The sequence below is a fragment of the Diplotaxodon limnothrissa genome, linkage group LG10, assembly GCF_057381915.1.
Source record: "Diplotaxodon limnothrissa isolate DT_005_m linkage group LG10, D_limnothrissa_male_GT1.1, whole genome shotgun sequence".
Taxonomy (NCBI): Eukaryota; Metazoa; Chordata; class Actinopteri; order Cichliformes; family Cichlidae; genus Diplotaxodon; species Diplotaxodon limnothrissa.
In genome coordinates, this window is record NC_140605.1 from 9,488,816 (window position 1) to 9,505,240 (window position 16,425).

At 39.5% G+C, this 16,425-nt stretch overlaps 1 protein-coding gene across 11 annotated transcripts in view; it reads right to left on the reverse strand.

The window, feature by feature from the left end:
- msi2b (musashi RNA-binding protein 2b) overlaps positions 1-16,425 on the reverse strand; it is a 288,895-nt gene that overhangs the window by 39,238 nt on the left and 233,232 nt on the right. For all 11 annotated transcript variants that reach the window (XM_085364359.1, XM_085364356.1, XM_085364361.1 and 8 more), the window contains exons 9-10: positions 12,780-12,894; positions 3,100-3,174 (exon numbers count right to left, since the gene is read on the reverse strand). In XM_085364359.1, the coding sequence (XP_085220485.1) occupies positions 3,100-3,174; positions 12,780-12,894 (190 nt within the window). The remainder of the gene's footprint in view (positions 1-3,099; positions 3,175-12,779; positions 12,895-16,425) is intronic.

The window sequence follows — 16,425 nt, forward strand, 5'->3', positions numbered from 1 at the left end:
CTCCTTACCCTTTTTAATTCTGAGGCAAACATCGCTATCTTCTTGATTGTCACTATGCTCCCCGTATACAGCATTGTCTCCAAAATTAAGTTCATTGTGAAGTTCAATCATAATGTTGAAATTATGCTGCCGCAAGGTAAACAGTGTGTGATTACAGGATTGCAGCAAAAAAAAAAAAAAAGGTTATAGTTGTAAAACCAACAAAAAAACATCAGAGAAAGCATATTTACCAAACGCTGCTCACTTTTTTTTATTGGTATAAATGTTTTTGTAAAAGCTAAAAAAAAAAAGGGGACAAACATGCTTAGAACAAAGATTTATTTTTGGGGACTTCCACAGAGCTGAATGTGTATCTGACACGTGTGACAGAATTTGTGATTTCACACTATAAAAGGAATGTAAATCAGTTTAACAGCATTATGACACTTGGAGCTAATTTTTTTAACCCTCAGATGTTTGATGAACCATAGGTACCCTTTAGCTCTTTTTTATAACCGAAAAATTTTCTGTTTCCATTTGATGTTTCTCATCAAGCTGAATTGTTTGCAGGCTAAATGTATTTTATGCCTCATAAAACATTTGCAAATGCCTTTTTGCATTTTTGATGCTGCAAGATCTGCAATTTTTTCCCTTTTTGCCCTTTTTACAGTCACATTAGTCTGTCAGGAACTCTATTAATCCATCTTGTAGTCTGCAGATGTTCCATGAATTTATCACGCCACTCTCTGTAGTTGTGGCATACATGAGAGCTTTCCTGGGATACACATTCATTATCATATTAAATATAACATTCCAAAAAGTTGATTCTGTTCATCTGGACGTAGCATTTTGAGTTTTGTCACTCATCGAAGGGATTTCTTCAGTCAATTGTCCAACCTTTGGAGTTGAAAACACTACGTCCAGACGAACAGAATCAACTTTTTGGGATTTCCCTACCTGGATGGTTGACATTAAATATAACAATTTATCTCAACTAGACATCATTACTTTTTTCTGTGCCAGAGAAGCATCTGTAGCTCAGCAACTTAATGGGACTTAGAAACAATAAATACCACAGTTTGAGGTTGGAATTTGCCCTTTTGGGGCAGTGCTCTGATACATGCTCATGTTTGACATATACAGTACAATTTGATTTATATCAGCAATCTGTAACAGTAATATGCATATCCTTGTAAGTGCATTAAAGAGTAATGATGCCCATGCTATGATGGAACTATTCTGTAAGCACGTCACGGCTGACAAATATAGACACAGGCATAGTGCATGTGATCAATATCGAATGCACTTTGTGATCAATGTTGGAATTAATTGGGAGTGTCAGTTACTGTTTAACAGCCACGGTGCAGGTGTCTGCTTTGAGTTGAACAGACTGCACTGAGTGCTGTCTGTTCCCCATCTCAGGCTGTGTATATTTCAGCTCTATTTTAGGTTATGTTTTGTACACTTGAACCTTGTTTCAGCTGCAGACTTGTCAGCTTTGATTTGTCTTTTTTTTCCGTTTCAGTCTTATTGAGTTGTTGTACTTAATTCAGTGCTTCTTCACTAATCAATGTTTCATCACTGTTTTTTCTTGACAATTGAACAATTTCCTTACTGCTTCTCTTAACTCTTAACAGTGGACCCCTGAGGTTTACTGAGGGTAAAAAAAAGAAAAAAAGCCTTGAAATGCTGCTCACAATTTATGCCTCTTGGATCTAGACTGCGAGGCCCCAGCACCATTTATTTATAGGAGTGTTTCAGCAAGGCAGTGTACAGTGAGAAAAAAAGCCTTTGATCTTAAATTGAGGATGCTTTCCACATCTTAGTAAGGAAGGACACTAGTCAATATTTGGCCTGAGGTTATTTAATTTGGATAAGACGCTTGATTCATACATTAAAATTTCCAATTACCTGTCAAGAGTTGAACGAGCCCAGAGGAGGTTGTTTTAATCATACAGCTTTATCAAACTCTTTAAATTGAGTTTAACATGGACAGGATCTTACATTCTGCCTCGGGGAAGGTGATATTCCCTAATTTGTTGTAAATAGTAAACATTTTAAAAATCTATGTTTAACTAGAGTTATTTACAAGGAAAAAATAGTCATCATTCCTTTACCGTTCAGTCCCATTTCTCTCATTTTGTTGACCTAGCACACACACGCTAGGATGGTTTTAAGGGTAGTATTTAAGATTCATGTAAGATACACAAAAGCAATTGTTTTAAATGTTGGAGTCATTCAGTTATATGAATTAAATAATATTTTTTGTCTAATCAGTCACTCTTAACGAAGACCTCATTTGTATACTTTTTATATTCACTCACACTAATAAGTAGGTGCTATTCCTTTTTCTTCTGTGGAACAGTGTTGTGGTCAAGTATAAAACTAGCATATATCTGATCTGCAGGTGGTCACAGCTGGACCTCCTGTCTAACCATTTCTGAATCTATTTCACAAAGATATTACAGAGATCTGAGCCGCTGTCAGATATTTCTCATTCCGTCTTATCAGTGGAAGGAATGATGTCTGGCATGGCAAACAAAGTATGTGTAAAGTCCCTAAATAAAGCATGAAATTGACAGGATGCCTGTCTAAGTGAAGCACCACAGAGCCACTGGCCCTTCTTGCAGCAGTCAGGTACAGCTGCTCACCTCCAAACTGCACGCCTGCCATTTGGAGTCCCATTAAAGTGCCCGGCACTCTGAGTCAACACTTTTAATGCAGAAAATGACTTCATTCATTTTCCATTATAAGGACCACATTTTAAAAATCTGCCAACAAAAAGAGATGCTTATTTTTCCGCTTCTCCACAGATGAATTTGCATACATTGGGCCACTGAAGACGAAGAACTTCTCCCATTTTAGACATTTGGTCATGGTGGTGTTCAAGTATGGGATAAAAAGGAGTAAGCAATTTACTTCACTATATGTCAGCTTTCAAAACTTCGTTGAGGAATCCAGACACGAAGCACACTTATAACCCTGGAGATTATTTGGTGACTGACGTGTACACTGACCATCTTTTGTGTATGCGTGTGCAAGTGTGTCTGATTGTGCTGCTTGAGAGAGCAAAACAGAAATCGGCTGCAACGCCAATATTTTACGAAAGCATTAACTTACCAGGGAACTGGTAGCTGTAGCTGGGCGCGAATCCAGTGTATCCGCGACCATACGTTGCCACAATATTAGGGTAACCTTTGAGAGACAGAAAACAGATTAACAAGGGATGATAAATATAAATATTGTATCAATTACATACCATGTGACACCAATAGAGGTTAAAAACAGCACAGACAGTGACATAATTTTGACAGTGACTCAACTTTGCCATTGTACATGAACACAATGAATTGGAAATTAAGAAATCAGGAAATAAAGCAGAGGTTTAACAAAATGAATTACTCATTAAGGATTTTTTAAGCAATTTCTTAATTTATAATACTTTTATTCAACCCCTATTTAAATCTACCAAAAACACAGAGTATCATCATTTCAAAGGATCTTGAAAGTATAATTAAAATATAATAAAAATGTCTGAAGACTTAAGGCACTTGAAGGGCTCAACTAATGATTGCAGGATCAATTAAATAAGGGCGTGATATATGAGGCAAGTTGCCATTAAGGGATTTATAAACAAAACTAATGCTTCTAAGATTTTAGTGTTAGCAATGCCCACCCAACCTTTTTCATACAATATGCATATATGATGAATATAGTAACTGTCACTGGTGATGTCTTAGGCTGGAGTGATAAAGTGAATCTATGGAAAACATAACAATAAGCAAAGATGGACAAGAACACAGCAGCAGTTATCTATTTCAAACTGGGCATAGGAATAGTAACTGTTTTTTGATACAAAGACATTTGCCAAAGCTTGCTAAATGTGCGAATGTGGAGTATCTGGATCTGAAACCCAACAGACCTCACCAAATTTGAAATGCTTTGCTAGGCTTTGGGGTGGCTGTAGCTCAGGTGGCAGAGCAGGTCAGCCACTAATCAGAAGGTTGGTGGTTCGATCCCAGGCTGCATCCTGGCTGCATGCCAAATATCCTTGGGCAAGATACTAACCCCGTGTTTGCCTACTGGTGGTGGTCAGAGGGCCCGGTGGCGCCTGTGTCCGGCAGCCTCACCTCTGTCAGTGCGCCCCAGGGCAGCTGTGGCTACAATGTAGCTTGCCATCGTGAATGTGTGTGTGAATGGGTGAATGACTGAATGTAGTGTAAAGCGCTTTGGGGTCCTATGGACTAGAAAAGCGCTATACAAATGCAGGCCATTTACCATTTAGGCCTCTACTGCAACTGAGTTAGATTGCTTCCTTTTCTTAAAAGTTTCTGCTAGAGTTTTTTCTTTCTCAAAGAGAAATGTATGCTTAATTTTGGGTTGAAGTCAGGTGACTGACTCAGTCAATAATAACTAATGATTAAATGCAGTGGTGTATAAACACAGAATGAAAAGAGGTGATTGAAGAAGCATCATGGGAAGCCCCCAGCAGTAGTGTGTGATCTGGATTAATGGATACCTGGGTATCATCTGCATAGCAATGAAAAATGCATGCTATGCCTTCTAATCATACTGGCTAAGGGAAGCATGCATAATGTAAACAGAAGTGGTTTCAGCACGAAACCTTGTGGAACTCCATAATAGGGCTACCACAGTTAGTCGACTAGTCACGATTACGTCAACTATGAAAATCGTCGGCGACTAATTTAATAGTCGACGCATCGTTTGAAGCTTTGTAAGATCCCAAAAGACGCAGGAATAAGTAGTAGGATTTAAGAGTGTAATAATGGACTGAAACAGAAGATGGCAGCACTGTATGTACAAGGATGCCAGCTGCCGTTAAACGCCGAAGAAGAAGCAGTGTCCGGTATCGTAGCTGTGTCCAAATTCAGGAACCGCATCCTCCTGTGCCCGCATTTGTAGGCCAATTACATTACAGCGACACGACGAAGACTGTCCAAATTCGAAGACTCCGACAAATGTGGCCTTCATTTCCCCAGATTTGAAGGATGGGTCCGGGTGTATAATTCGTGGCCCAACCTATCCCAGAATTCATAGCGCGGCCCAGCGCACCCCTGCTCAGTTTCCAACAATGGCGGCAGCTAGTTAGTTTTAATTTTACTCTTATTATACTTTCTGGGTCACAAAATAAATGTTTAACATATTTTCAGGCGAGAATGTAGCTGTGTAAACTTAAAATATCTGCTCAGTTTATCAAGACACCACATATTTTCAAAAGCACTCCGATGTTTTTGGAGACGTCTGTTACCCACCAGCTCGATAGCTAGTCGGGGATCAAGGCTCACTAGAGCCGGTGAGAACACCGGACTCCCGGCAAATCGTTTTCAAACCCACCGCCGTCTTTCGCTACTCAGGATAAACATGATATATGAGTCACTTAGATAACTTAAAAATGTTATTGTTTGGCTTTTTTCAGTATTTTATTTGTTCCTGAGTAAATCAGTTTGGCTGAGATTAAAGTTATAGTTTTTACACAGCTGAATAACGTCAAGCAGACAACTGATTATCAGAAGTGTGAGATGCTCAAGAATATACTCCGGTGTCCTGTTATATTTTAGATAGTAAGTAGCAGACGGCTGAGTTTATTAAACTCCACCGAAACAATCTGCAAATTTAATTAAAATTGAATAAATTATCATCTTGTCTTTATTTTTAGTTAGCACATACCTTAAACACTTAAAGCTGTAAGCTAATGATAGTTATATAAGAGCAGAATAATGCTGGTGCAATAAGCTGTACGTTTTACGTCCAATGGATGCATGATCTGATTAGTCGACTAATCGCAAAAATAATTGGTGACTAGTCAACTATCAAAATAATCGTTTGTGGCAGCCCTACTCCATAATTAACCTTAGCATGAGAAGAGGACTCCTCATTTACATGAATAAACTGGAGTCTATTAGATAGATATGATTCAAAGCACTGCAGCACAATGCCTTTGATACCTACAGCATGCTCTTATTTCTTTAATAAAATATTGTGGTCAACAGTGTTGATTGCTGTTTCTTTACTGTGATTAATTCTGTATACTGACTAAACTCTTCAAAAAAAAAACAACCATTGCTTGAGATAAAAGGAAGGTTGAAGATTGGTTTATAATTAGCTAATCTAGCTGGGTCAAGTGACAGATTTTTAAATTTAATGGTTTAGTTACTGCCAACATAAAGGCCTGTGGTAGGCAGCCCATTAACAGAGATATATTATTCACATTTAAGATTGAAACACTAATTAATGGTAGGAATAGTAGGAATGAGGGTTTAATAGACATGTTGATGGTTTGGAAGCAATTATTGAAGTTAACTCAGAGAGATCAATTGTAGAGTTTAAGTAGTACCGAACCATAATAATGGTCTGTGTTTTGAGGATGACTATCTTTTTCTCTGATGATGACAATTTTATTTGTACAGAAATTTGTGAAATCATTAGTTAAAATTACGGGAATGCTTGTCTTAAAAGAGCTCTGACTCCTTGTTAACCCTGAATAAAAATTTTAAAAAGAGACCTGAGGTTGTTTTCTTTTTAAAGAGCAAGAAAATCTTTTTCTCAGGCTAAATGAAGATTTGTGTTTGTGAGTCAAGCACTAGTGATTTGAGGGTTTCTCTTTTCAGAGCCACAATATCCAGGGTTGTACACAATGGGGATGTAATTAATGAGATAATCAGCCTCTGCATTGGAGTTGTGCATGCAATTGAAGACAACAGTGGAGAAATTACATCCTTGAATGCGGTAACAACACTTTCAGAAAGACATCTACTGTATTGACATTTATTCCAGACTGCTCTGTAATCTGTAAATTTAAAAGTTATTAAGAAGTGATCAGACAATAAAGGGTTCTCAGCGAATGCTGATAAGTAGTGTTCTGGTTCTATGTTCTATGTAAGATGTCAGAACATGTTCAGTATGGTTAAAGTGGTGTGTGGGCTCACTTACATTTTGAGAGAAGTCAATTGAGTCTAATAGTAGATTAATTCTAGTGTTGAGGCTGTCATTATCAGCATCTACATCAATGTTAAACTATAATTACTGAGCACTAACTCAAACAAAATGTTGAAGAATTCAGAACCAAGAGATACCAACAAACAAAACTGTTCTTTGTGTTTTCCAGTTTGGTGTAAAAGGCTGAAAGTTAAGGTTTCAAATTTTGTCTGGGTCCTTGGTTGATTAATAAGCTGGCTGGCTTAAACATGGATTTTAAGAATCCATGTTTAACTGTTTTACACTTTGGTACAGTCGAGGATGCTTTATTATTCTTACTTTGCGATTTTCTTTTATGCTTGAATCATTATTTGCCGCTTTTTTTGGTTTGCTTTTTGGTAGTCTGGGAGCAGTCATAGTATCAATGGACATGTGGCTTTGGGGGGGATTAGAAACGTCTACTTTCACAAATTTACAGTTAAACAGTGTATTACCACAAAGACACTCCATGTAATTGCTAACTTAACCCCATTTATTCACCAACTGATATCAGACAGATGGTAGAATTATTCCATCTTTTTGCTGTTTTAACGCCATCTTGGCACATCAAAGACACTTTGAAGATGTGCAAGTGGTTGCTGACCTGATCCCCGTCTTCCAAGCAACCATTATAAAGTCCTATTGACTGCAAGTTAGCTTCACACAGTGACAATAATTTGGGTTGTGCCATGGTCTTGGCCACAGTTTTCCCTGTTGTGACTGTAGCATGAAGAATGAAAAGTGTGCCATTTGTATTGTGAAGTGCCATTCTATTAGTACTACAGGCTTAGAGTCTGAGAAAAATAAACATCTGTACACACCAGATTTCATCCTGGTACTGCTATCAGCACTCCATCAATAAAAACTGAAGATCTGGTTCTACTAGCAGCTGTACGTGCCTTAACATTGTCTCCACTATATTTTACAGATAATTTGTTACACATGGATAATTAGCCCTTCCTTTCATTTTCCATGCTTTTCTCTTCACATCATCCAAGTTAAACCTCGGTTTAAAATTCTTCTATCACATTGATAAGTCTGTTTTATTTTTCAGCCTAATGATGGTCTTTTCACATCCAATGACACCTGTTTGATCTGCATTTTAAGAGTTTTCAGGAACAACTACCAAATGCAAATTCTACACTTAAACTTTCAAAATTTTATCCCCTAATTTGTCATAAGATAAAGGAAAACAGCTTATGTGATATTACTTTTGAGCATTTAAAAAGAGAGGGGATGTGTAAAAAATGTGTTTATTATTTTTTTTAAACCCCTTTAATTAAATCCGAAATTCAATACTCAATTATACCTTGATTGCTTAATTTTCAATACAATGCGGTCATGTAGACAGGCAAAATTTAAAAACAAGTCTTATTGTCCAAATACTAGACTAGACCTAACTATATATTCGAAAATATATTCACACAGGATGGCCTTCAGGATCTTATTCTAATTGTTTTTATTTTGACAAATAAACTATTATGTTACAGTTTTAAAATGAAAGGAACCCCTCATTAAATACATGTCTGAAAAAACTTCTATTATTGTTTAGAAAAATACTTCGTACACTAAGTCTGGTGGCTTGCCATGTGTGTTTGTGCTCTAAGCCCAATTAGAGGTGGCATAAATTTAACAGGACTATTTTTCAGGAATTCTGCCATAGTTTGAGATCTCACTGATTAATTTGGTCTGTAAAATGTTTTTATAGCCAGCAAAAATAATGGCTACAACGATACGACTGAGGCCCTGATTGTAAAAAACAAAAGTGTTTTAGGGGAGCAGACTTGGTGACTGAAGATGGACAATGACACAATTGTACAAAAAATATTTAACACGTTTAAGGTACTCAAAGCAGTTAGTATTGAAATTTTTTTTTTAAAGCTTCATACATTTTTAGTTTAGCTCTTTATTTGTGCTGGGTATTAAGAGCTGGTCCCAAATTCAGCAAATGGTTGGAAACCAGAGCACTGATATGCTCCCACACAAATACAGCTGCTCTTGGTTCTTAACTATCTAATTTATTTTCACTCTTTATTTAACCTTAAGTTATCTGGCACTTTTATAGCTCAGTGTAATAACACTTTATAGCAGGCTCCTTGAGATGTCGGTGTCTGTTTATGTTCTATATCTCTTCACAGTAACAGAAAGGTTCATGTGTAGTAATATAGCTAATGTACAGTAGTTTGTCAAAATGATATGGTCACACAAGAGGCAGCTGCACATTTGTAAAATTATTCGTTTATTTTGCTAGTTTAAAAAAGTTTTACAACAAAATTAAAACAGAACTTGAATTTAATTGTTATTCGATTACTTGTTATCTGAAGCATTTATCTGAAAAGTTGTATTAATATTGATTTACTGATTGATGATCATACATTTGCATGATGTATCTGCAATACATCAAAACTGGAATTATCAAGAATAATTTTTATACAATTGAAGCATTACCTAAAGCTTAGCTAGGGAATTATAATCTTGATACAAATGGAATATTTTAAAACTGTCATGCATAAATCAAAGTCAGTGGTTTCTGTGGGGGTAGAGACTTGGTTAAAAGCTGTACAGTCCCTGGGTGAATGGCGAGTTGCAATGAGGCCCAAAGTGGACCCAGTGTCATTAGAAAAATTTAAAAGTAGCAGATGTATTGTTCATCTGCTGTCATGATTCTTATTACTACCACAGACCCACCAGTTAATTAGCTGGACAGTTTTCAGACAGAAGCAGCTGTGGGCAACATATTGAGAAACGGGGTGCGAGGGAGCAGGCAGCTAGGAAGCGGTATACAGACATAAGAAAATTTGAGATGAGTGCGTGGGGAGGGGGGACGACTGAGAGCTTGAGCACCATCAAAGGTAATATAAACATAATTAACCCCCTAATTATAGTATATGTCTAAGTCTTTATCTGTGTTCCTCAAGCTATTATCATCTACAACCATAAGTCTGGACTAAATTACCTAGCACGATGACGTCCTTAAGGCTAAGAATGAATCAGCCTTGATAACTCTTTCTTTGTTGTGTGTAAGCTACACCTCAGTAACTGACCTCTGAAACCTCTTTCAGGCACGTGTGTCCTCAGCTCTCGTTAGCTGTGTACTACCCCGATAAAGTGGCTGCAGTCACAATACCATTCAAATGTCAAGACCGTAATTTAGAAACTGCATTTTTCTAGAGAGTGCTGGATAATTGGTATTACATTAAATACAACTAAGTAAAACATTATTAGAAAGTATGTGTGCACGATCCATATACCATATACATATATGTTTTTATATATATATGTATACATGCACTTGTGTGTATGTGCTTGCAAGGCGTCAAAACATATTTTGCATGCATGCGTCTGAGTGTGGGCAAGCTATGTGTGCGTGTGTGTGAGTGAGGGAGGGAGAATGTGTGTGATGCTCTGTTCTGTATGCCTCAGAGCCTTTGCCAGCTGGAATCAGAAAGGTTGACCTTGGTCATAAATATCTAATCAGTGTTTGCTGTCCATGAAAAAGTTCAATTTATTCCCAACCCAATGGGAAAATGCCTCTCTCAGACCCTCTCCCCTTTTCTAGCAGACAAAAAGGAATGCAACGCTGAGAGGCGGTGAGGGGAACCTTAACCTGGTATGGATGAAGTAGGACAGAGGCTACGCCAGAAAAAAAAAAAACAATGCTCATCAGCTGCTGATGAGAAGTCATCACCGGGAAGTTACAGATGGACGGCTTTCACAAAGCCTCTCATTGTTTGTTTGGTCTGAAAAGAACTGTGATACGATACAACGAAAAACCTATCACAGACAGCAAAATATTGGATATTATGTGTTTGATACTGTCAAACAGAATAAGTGCCAAACTAAAATTGTTGGCTTAGATACCCGAGCTTCTCATACGTCCTTATTTTGACATTTTCTGAAACAGCAAGACCACTTTCCTTGTCTGATGTACCGCATTAAAATTGGGGTTTTTTTACTAAGCAAAGAGTTTTCAGTTATGTGTGTGCACAGTGTGTCAAAGGAGAGAGCCAAATATAAAGTGACACTAGCCTGAGATACATACTAAGTTCATCTCCTATCTCATGAAAGTCTTAGTATGTGCAAACTCACAAATATTTTCAGACAAGACAATGTGGTAGGTGGGGAGAAAGTACGGGGAAGAAGGAGATAACTCACTGTCTCTCCTACTATTTCACTAAATGAAGCCTGCCATTGTGTCTGGCCTTGTGGCGGCCTCTTAGTGCTCTTATTTGCCTTATTAATATGCATGCTAATGTACCTATTTTATGGCTCAACAGTTCTGATTCACTTTAAAATCAATTATCCATCTGGTACATCCATACCTCGCCCAGGCTCAAATGTGTATTAATTTCAGCAAACATACATCGGCGCAACACAATAAAGATAAATGCCTCGATTAGAGGCAGTAAACAAAGGAGCTAGGGATGGCTTTAATGAGATTTGGCACAAAAGGAGCTTACACTTTCTTAAATAATGAGCCTAGGGTCCCTTTTTCCAAATGCAAATTATATAAAGGAATGTTTCGCTGTCCTTGTTCCAATTTCATTTAGATAAGAGTGTCTCCAAACAAGTCGACTGTTAATATTCTCACATGAGCACATCACTGCCTTTCTGCCTGCCGTCTCCCAATGGAGGGGAAGAGTGCTCTCCTCTTCGCAGACACATTAGTCTGTAATAAGTTCTGAAAAGTTCACTGTGCTTGTTAAATACTTCTAACAGATGAGATGGAACTGGGAGCGACTTAGATAGAGTTGACAGAAGCACTCAGCCAAACGTATCAACACTTTTACCACAAACAACTGTATAATCACCCCCGTGGAAAGGTCAAGGCTGCAATAACCATGACAGTTAAAGCAACTGTATATAGATAAATGGATAGATAGATAACATAGATAATTAGTTTACTGCCCTCTTCTTTGGTAAGAATAGCTTTGGGCCTCAGTGATTGTTCAGTTTTTGAGAAAATGCAAAACAAGCGACAGCGAAATATGAATATCAGCTTTGAGAGCTGCGGGAGACACAAATGCACCTGCACCTGCTGTGAGAGGGAGGGGCTACGTGCAGCGCAAAATGAGTTTCTTACAATCAGTGATATGTCTCTTTTGCTTCTGAAAAAAAAAATGAAAAAATAAATCTTTAATGTGATTGCAAATCCATTTGGTTACAGACAGACATACAGACACATAGATGGATAGCGGGTGAGTGGGGAGGCAGGGAGGGAGAGAGTGCAATAGTGTTAAATAAAAAGGGCCACAGGCATAGGCTGGATGGTAATGAAGAGGGGTGGGCCAGCAGCTGAGGTCCCTGTAGATGAGATCTCTCTCTGACATGTGTGTCCCCTTCATTACCCATTAAGGGGGGCACAGTGATGAATCCTTAATATGACATTACACCAATTTTCCTCTTCATTTAGCCTGCTAATGTGCTGGTCTGCTCCTATATGCCCAGGGGCTGGCTGTACCACACTCAACCAGAAATAGACCACAGTGGCCACTGGTGGCACACCTTGAAGCAGGCTAATTAGGGGCAGCGCCCACCTAATGGGGCTATCTAGACAAAAGTTTGCATAAGTTGATTTTTTAAGCAGATAGAAATTGGTGACTGAATGGTGTGCACGTCTGGCATTTGGTCTGGATAAAACAAAACATAGTTTTGCCGTAAAAATTGTATGCATCGGCCTTTTTCTTGATTGACCATCACAGGATTGGCAAAATGAGGTAAAAACACCAGAAACAAGTCTTTTGGTTTATCACCAAAAGATCTCATGGAAATATGCCCAAATATTCATGGAGTCCTGTTTAGATATCTGCACAAGTATAACTCACTTAGCATGCCCATCCCCAGCATGAAGGCATCCATGGTGTAGGGCAGACCCCTGGCTCGCCCCCGTGTACCTGGTGGGAACATCACCTCCTTGGGCTGGGCCTTCTTACATTCTACCTATGTAGACAGACAACAAACACACACATACACACACCAAAGCATTAGTCTGTGTTGGTACGCAGCCCGACAGATCTGACAGGGCTGTGTCAGCTCTTTAAGGTGGTTTTCTGTTTGACTTGCACAGTGCTAGATGTTTTCCATAGAGAGAGAAGGGGAAAAAACAGACTGAGCAAAATCTGAACACCTCACATTTTAGAGCAAAGTCTCTAAGGAAAACTTACAATCTTCTCCTGCATTAAAGCAAAGGTTATTGCTCCAGTGAGCATGTGCCCAAACCCTCAGGGAAATACAGGCTAAATACTTGAGTTTCCATGAGTTTCTAAAACATAAAGGTAGGAGAAGTTCTGCTCTCCAGACTCCCACAGTGTGGAAGTATGTCCAGACTCTTTCTTTTTTTTAACAAAAGGACTAATCTTCAAACAAGTCCTGTCATTTGACAAATCGTTATTCCTTTGCTATCATTTTTCATTGACCTTAAATGTTTTTGGGTTTTTTTGTTGCAAAAACAGCTTCAAATCCTAAAGCCAAAAAGGGTGTGTTTTGAAACTGAGTAAGGGCTTTGTTTTCCTGTTTGTGTACTGTGCATTTGTGTATTGTTGCTGGGCTGGAGTCCCCAGTGTCCCGCAGTCCAATTCCACCTGCAGCGCTCATCTCTTTCCTGCATTTATTCCTCTCACTTCACTTCTCCCACATACAGGTTTGTTCATTTCCCATCTTGCAAGACTGACATCTCCTCCTCCTACATAACACATATCAAATGAGGGATGTGACAGGGGCAGATGAGAAGAAGGAGGAAGATGAGAGTCCTATTTACCACATATCTATCCTATCTCTATGAATTATAGAGAAGCACAAGCAGCTGACAAGGGTGGCACGGTCTTGTGTCTGTTGGTTGTTCTTTGGTAGGCTGAGTCTGTTCACCATGCTGCAGAATCTATTTGCTCCACTGCCTGCTTGGCATCAGCCTGTCCATCTGTTTGTCTGTTTGCCTCCTGGCTCTTGCCTGCTTCTCCCTACTGCCTCCACTTAAACAGGGCTTTCTCGGCTGCTGCGATTCACATGTCATCCTGGCCTGCTGCACAAGACAGGCTACTGCACCAGTCCTGTGCACACCTCAACCAAGGTATAGCCTAGCATCCATACAAATAGGCCTGCGACTCTGACAGGCCAGTGATGCACATTAGTATTCACACACCAGTCATACATGCACAGCGGTAGACACAACATGCTATTTCAAGTTGCCAAACTCAAGGAAAACTTCTGTGCTGAATGCATAGTGTAACAAGCTCTGTACACTGTATCTAGCAGAGAGCGAGACATGTAAAAAAGGGAACACTAATGAAAAAGGTTTCTATCACGGGGGGAAGTTGCTGTGTTGCAGAGCTGTGATTTGTTGCTGTTAGTGGCTCTTTTATTTGAAGCAGACCAACTAAAGTACACAGTTCCCTCAGCCACTTTGTAGCTGTCACAGCTACTCTACCCTTCTTATGTGCCTTGTATGGTTTGACATAGTGCTGAAGAGAGCACAGGCGCTTTTTCCCGTCTGAAAATGACCCGCGGCATGGAAGCAGGAAGCGGGTGGGACAAATGGGCGTGTTAAAATCCCAGCACACTGCTGGGATTTTCAATGTTCACATAGCCGGGTGACAAATACATTCAAGTTCTATCCACACTTTCAAACGCGGCAGCAGCTGATCAGCCTCTTCTAGAAACCCCTGCAACAACTAGCGAGATGGACGCTCAGGTAGTCTGCTGGGAGTAAGACAGAGCCAGGTGTGAGTCATGCCTACATGCTCTCAGATGCGGGTCTTTTGATATTCAGAGTGCGGGTTCCTTGTCATGGATTTAAAACCAGTCAGGGGCCGGGTTCTGTGGTGGTGTGAGTATGTGGGTGTTCACCTGCTTCAGACACACAGGAGGTTGAGAGCAAAGGAGGCAAGAGCTTTTCATAGTCGACTAAATCAAACAGTAAGGAAGAGAAAGGACAGAGAGACAATTCGGAGCCCGGCAACGAAGAACTGCAAAGGTTCAGCAGCCAAGAGAGTAGAGATTCAAATTTCACCATGTGGAAAGACCTTGTGGCACATTCAGAGTATGAAGGGAACACAGGTCCTTATTCTAACGGGGATCATTTTTCAGAATTATAGTTTGTGTAATTTGTCAAGGACTCTTGCATTTATTGAAGGCTGCACAATATTGTGTTGTGAAAAGTCTCCTGATCCACAATTTAAACACTATCAATGAAGGTGTTTGAGCACCATTGCACCCTGTCGAGAAAAGGGACACACCATTAAACTGCCTTGCCTTCCCTGCCAGAAAAGTTATACCATATTTCTCAGAAATGGCACTCACGAGATCTGAAACAAACACACACACACACACACACACACACACACACACACACACACACACACACACACACACACACACACACACACACACACAGTATAAACGCTAAGTAACTAGTAAAGTGGATTCCTGTCACAAAGTGTTGACAAGGTGTGGTTACTTCAACGTGTGTGCTTTCAACATATACTGAAATGTTTCTGCCTTTCATGCACTGATATACCGCAGACGATAGCTTAGCCTTGAGACTTACATCACTGCATACCCAAGATAAAGTCAGAAGGTAACAAGTACGTCTGTGAAGGCAACACTATAGAGTTGGATGTCTCGAGACCAAGACCGGTCCTGAGACCACTTTTACGTGGTCTTGGTCTTGTCTTGACTTTGGTCTTGGATCCCTCGGTCTTGTCTTGGTCTCGCTGTCTCGGTCTTGCTGTCTCAAATCGACATAGATTTGGAGATTTGGAGTCAACAGTATCCATGACGTACAACGTAACGTTCGATAATGTGTCATGCGCAAAAGCATCAGCTCTAGGAGCCATGCTTAGAGAGTGCTTTGTAGTGAATCAGAAGAGTCGACTCCCATTGAGCGAAAGCTGGCTCCTCACTTGATTTTGTTTCGCTGCACAGCTCTCACACAGTGGCTCAGCTATGCTCCAATTCCTCCATATTGTGGCCAATCACATGCGAGGATATAGGATAATATCATTATGTGAAAAACAGAGGGTGAGAGACACGACTCGCTTACTGACTGTCCTCTCAGTAAGTGAGTGAGACAGTAGACAGCGGTGAGGAGGTCTGTGCAAGTGCATTGCAAAAACACATAAATATGCCTGACACCCGTAAACGAAGCAGCATCTGGCTGCAGTTTAAAGACTTTTTTTGTCTCGGTCTCGTCTCGACTTTGTCTTGGTCTTGTCTTGTCTCAATACCCTCTGGTCTTGGTATTGTCTTTGTCTTAGTTTAGGCGGTCTTGACTACAAGTCTACAACACTGATACTAAAACATTTTGTAACAACATATGGCTTGTGTTTGAAGTTTCAATAACATAAAGAATGAGTTAAACCCTTTTTTTTTTTTTGATAAACTGTGCAATAATTAGGCAACTTGTTCTGATGTGATCTAGCCAGTGTTATGCTTCCAGTGGTCTTTTCTGGCTGAACTTGCTTGGGTCACTCGCTA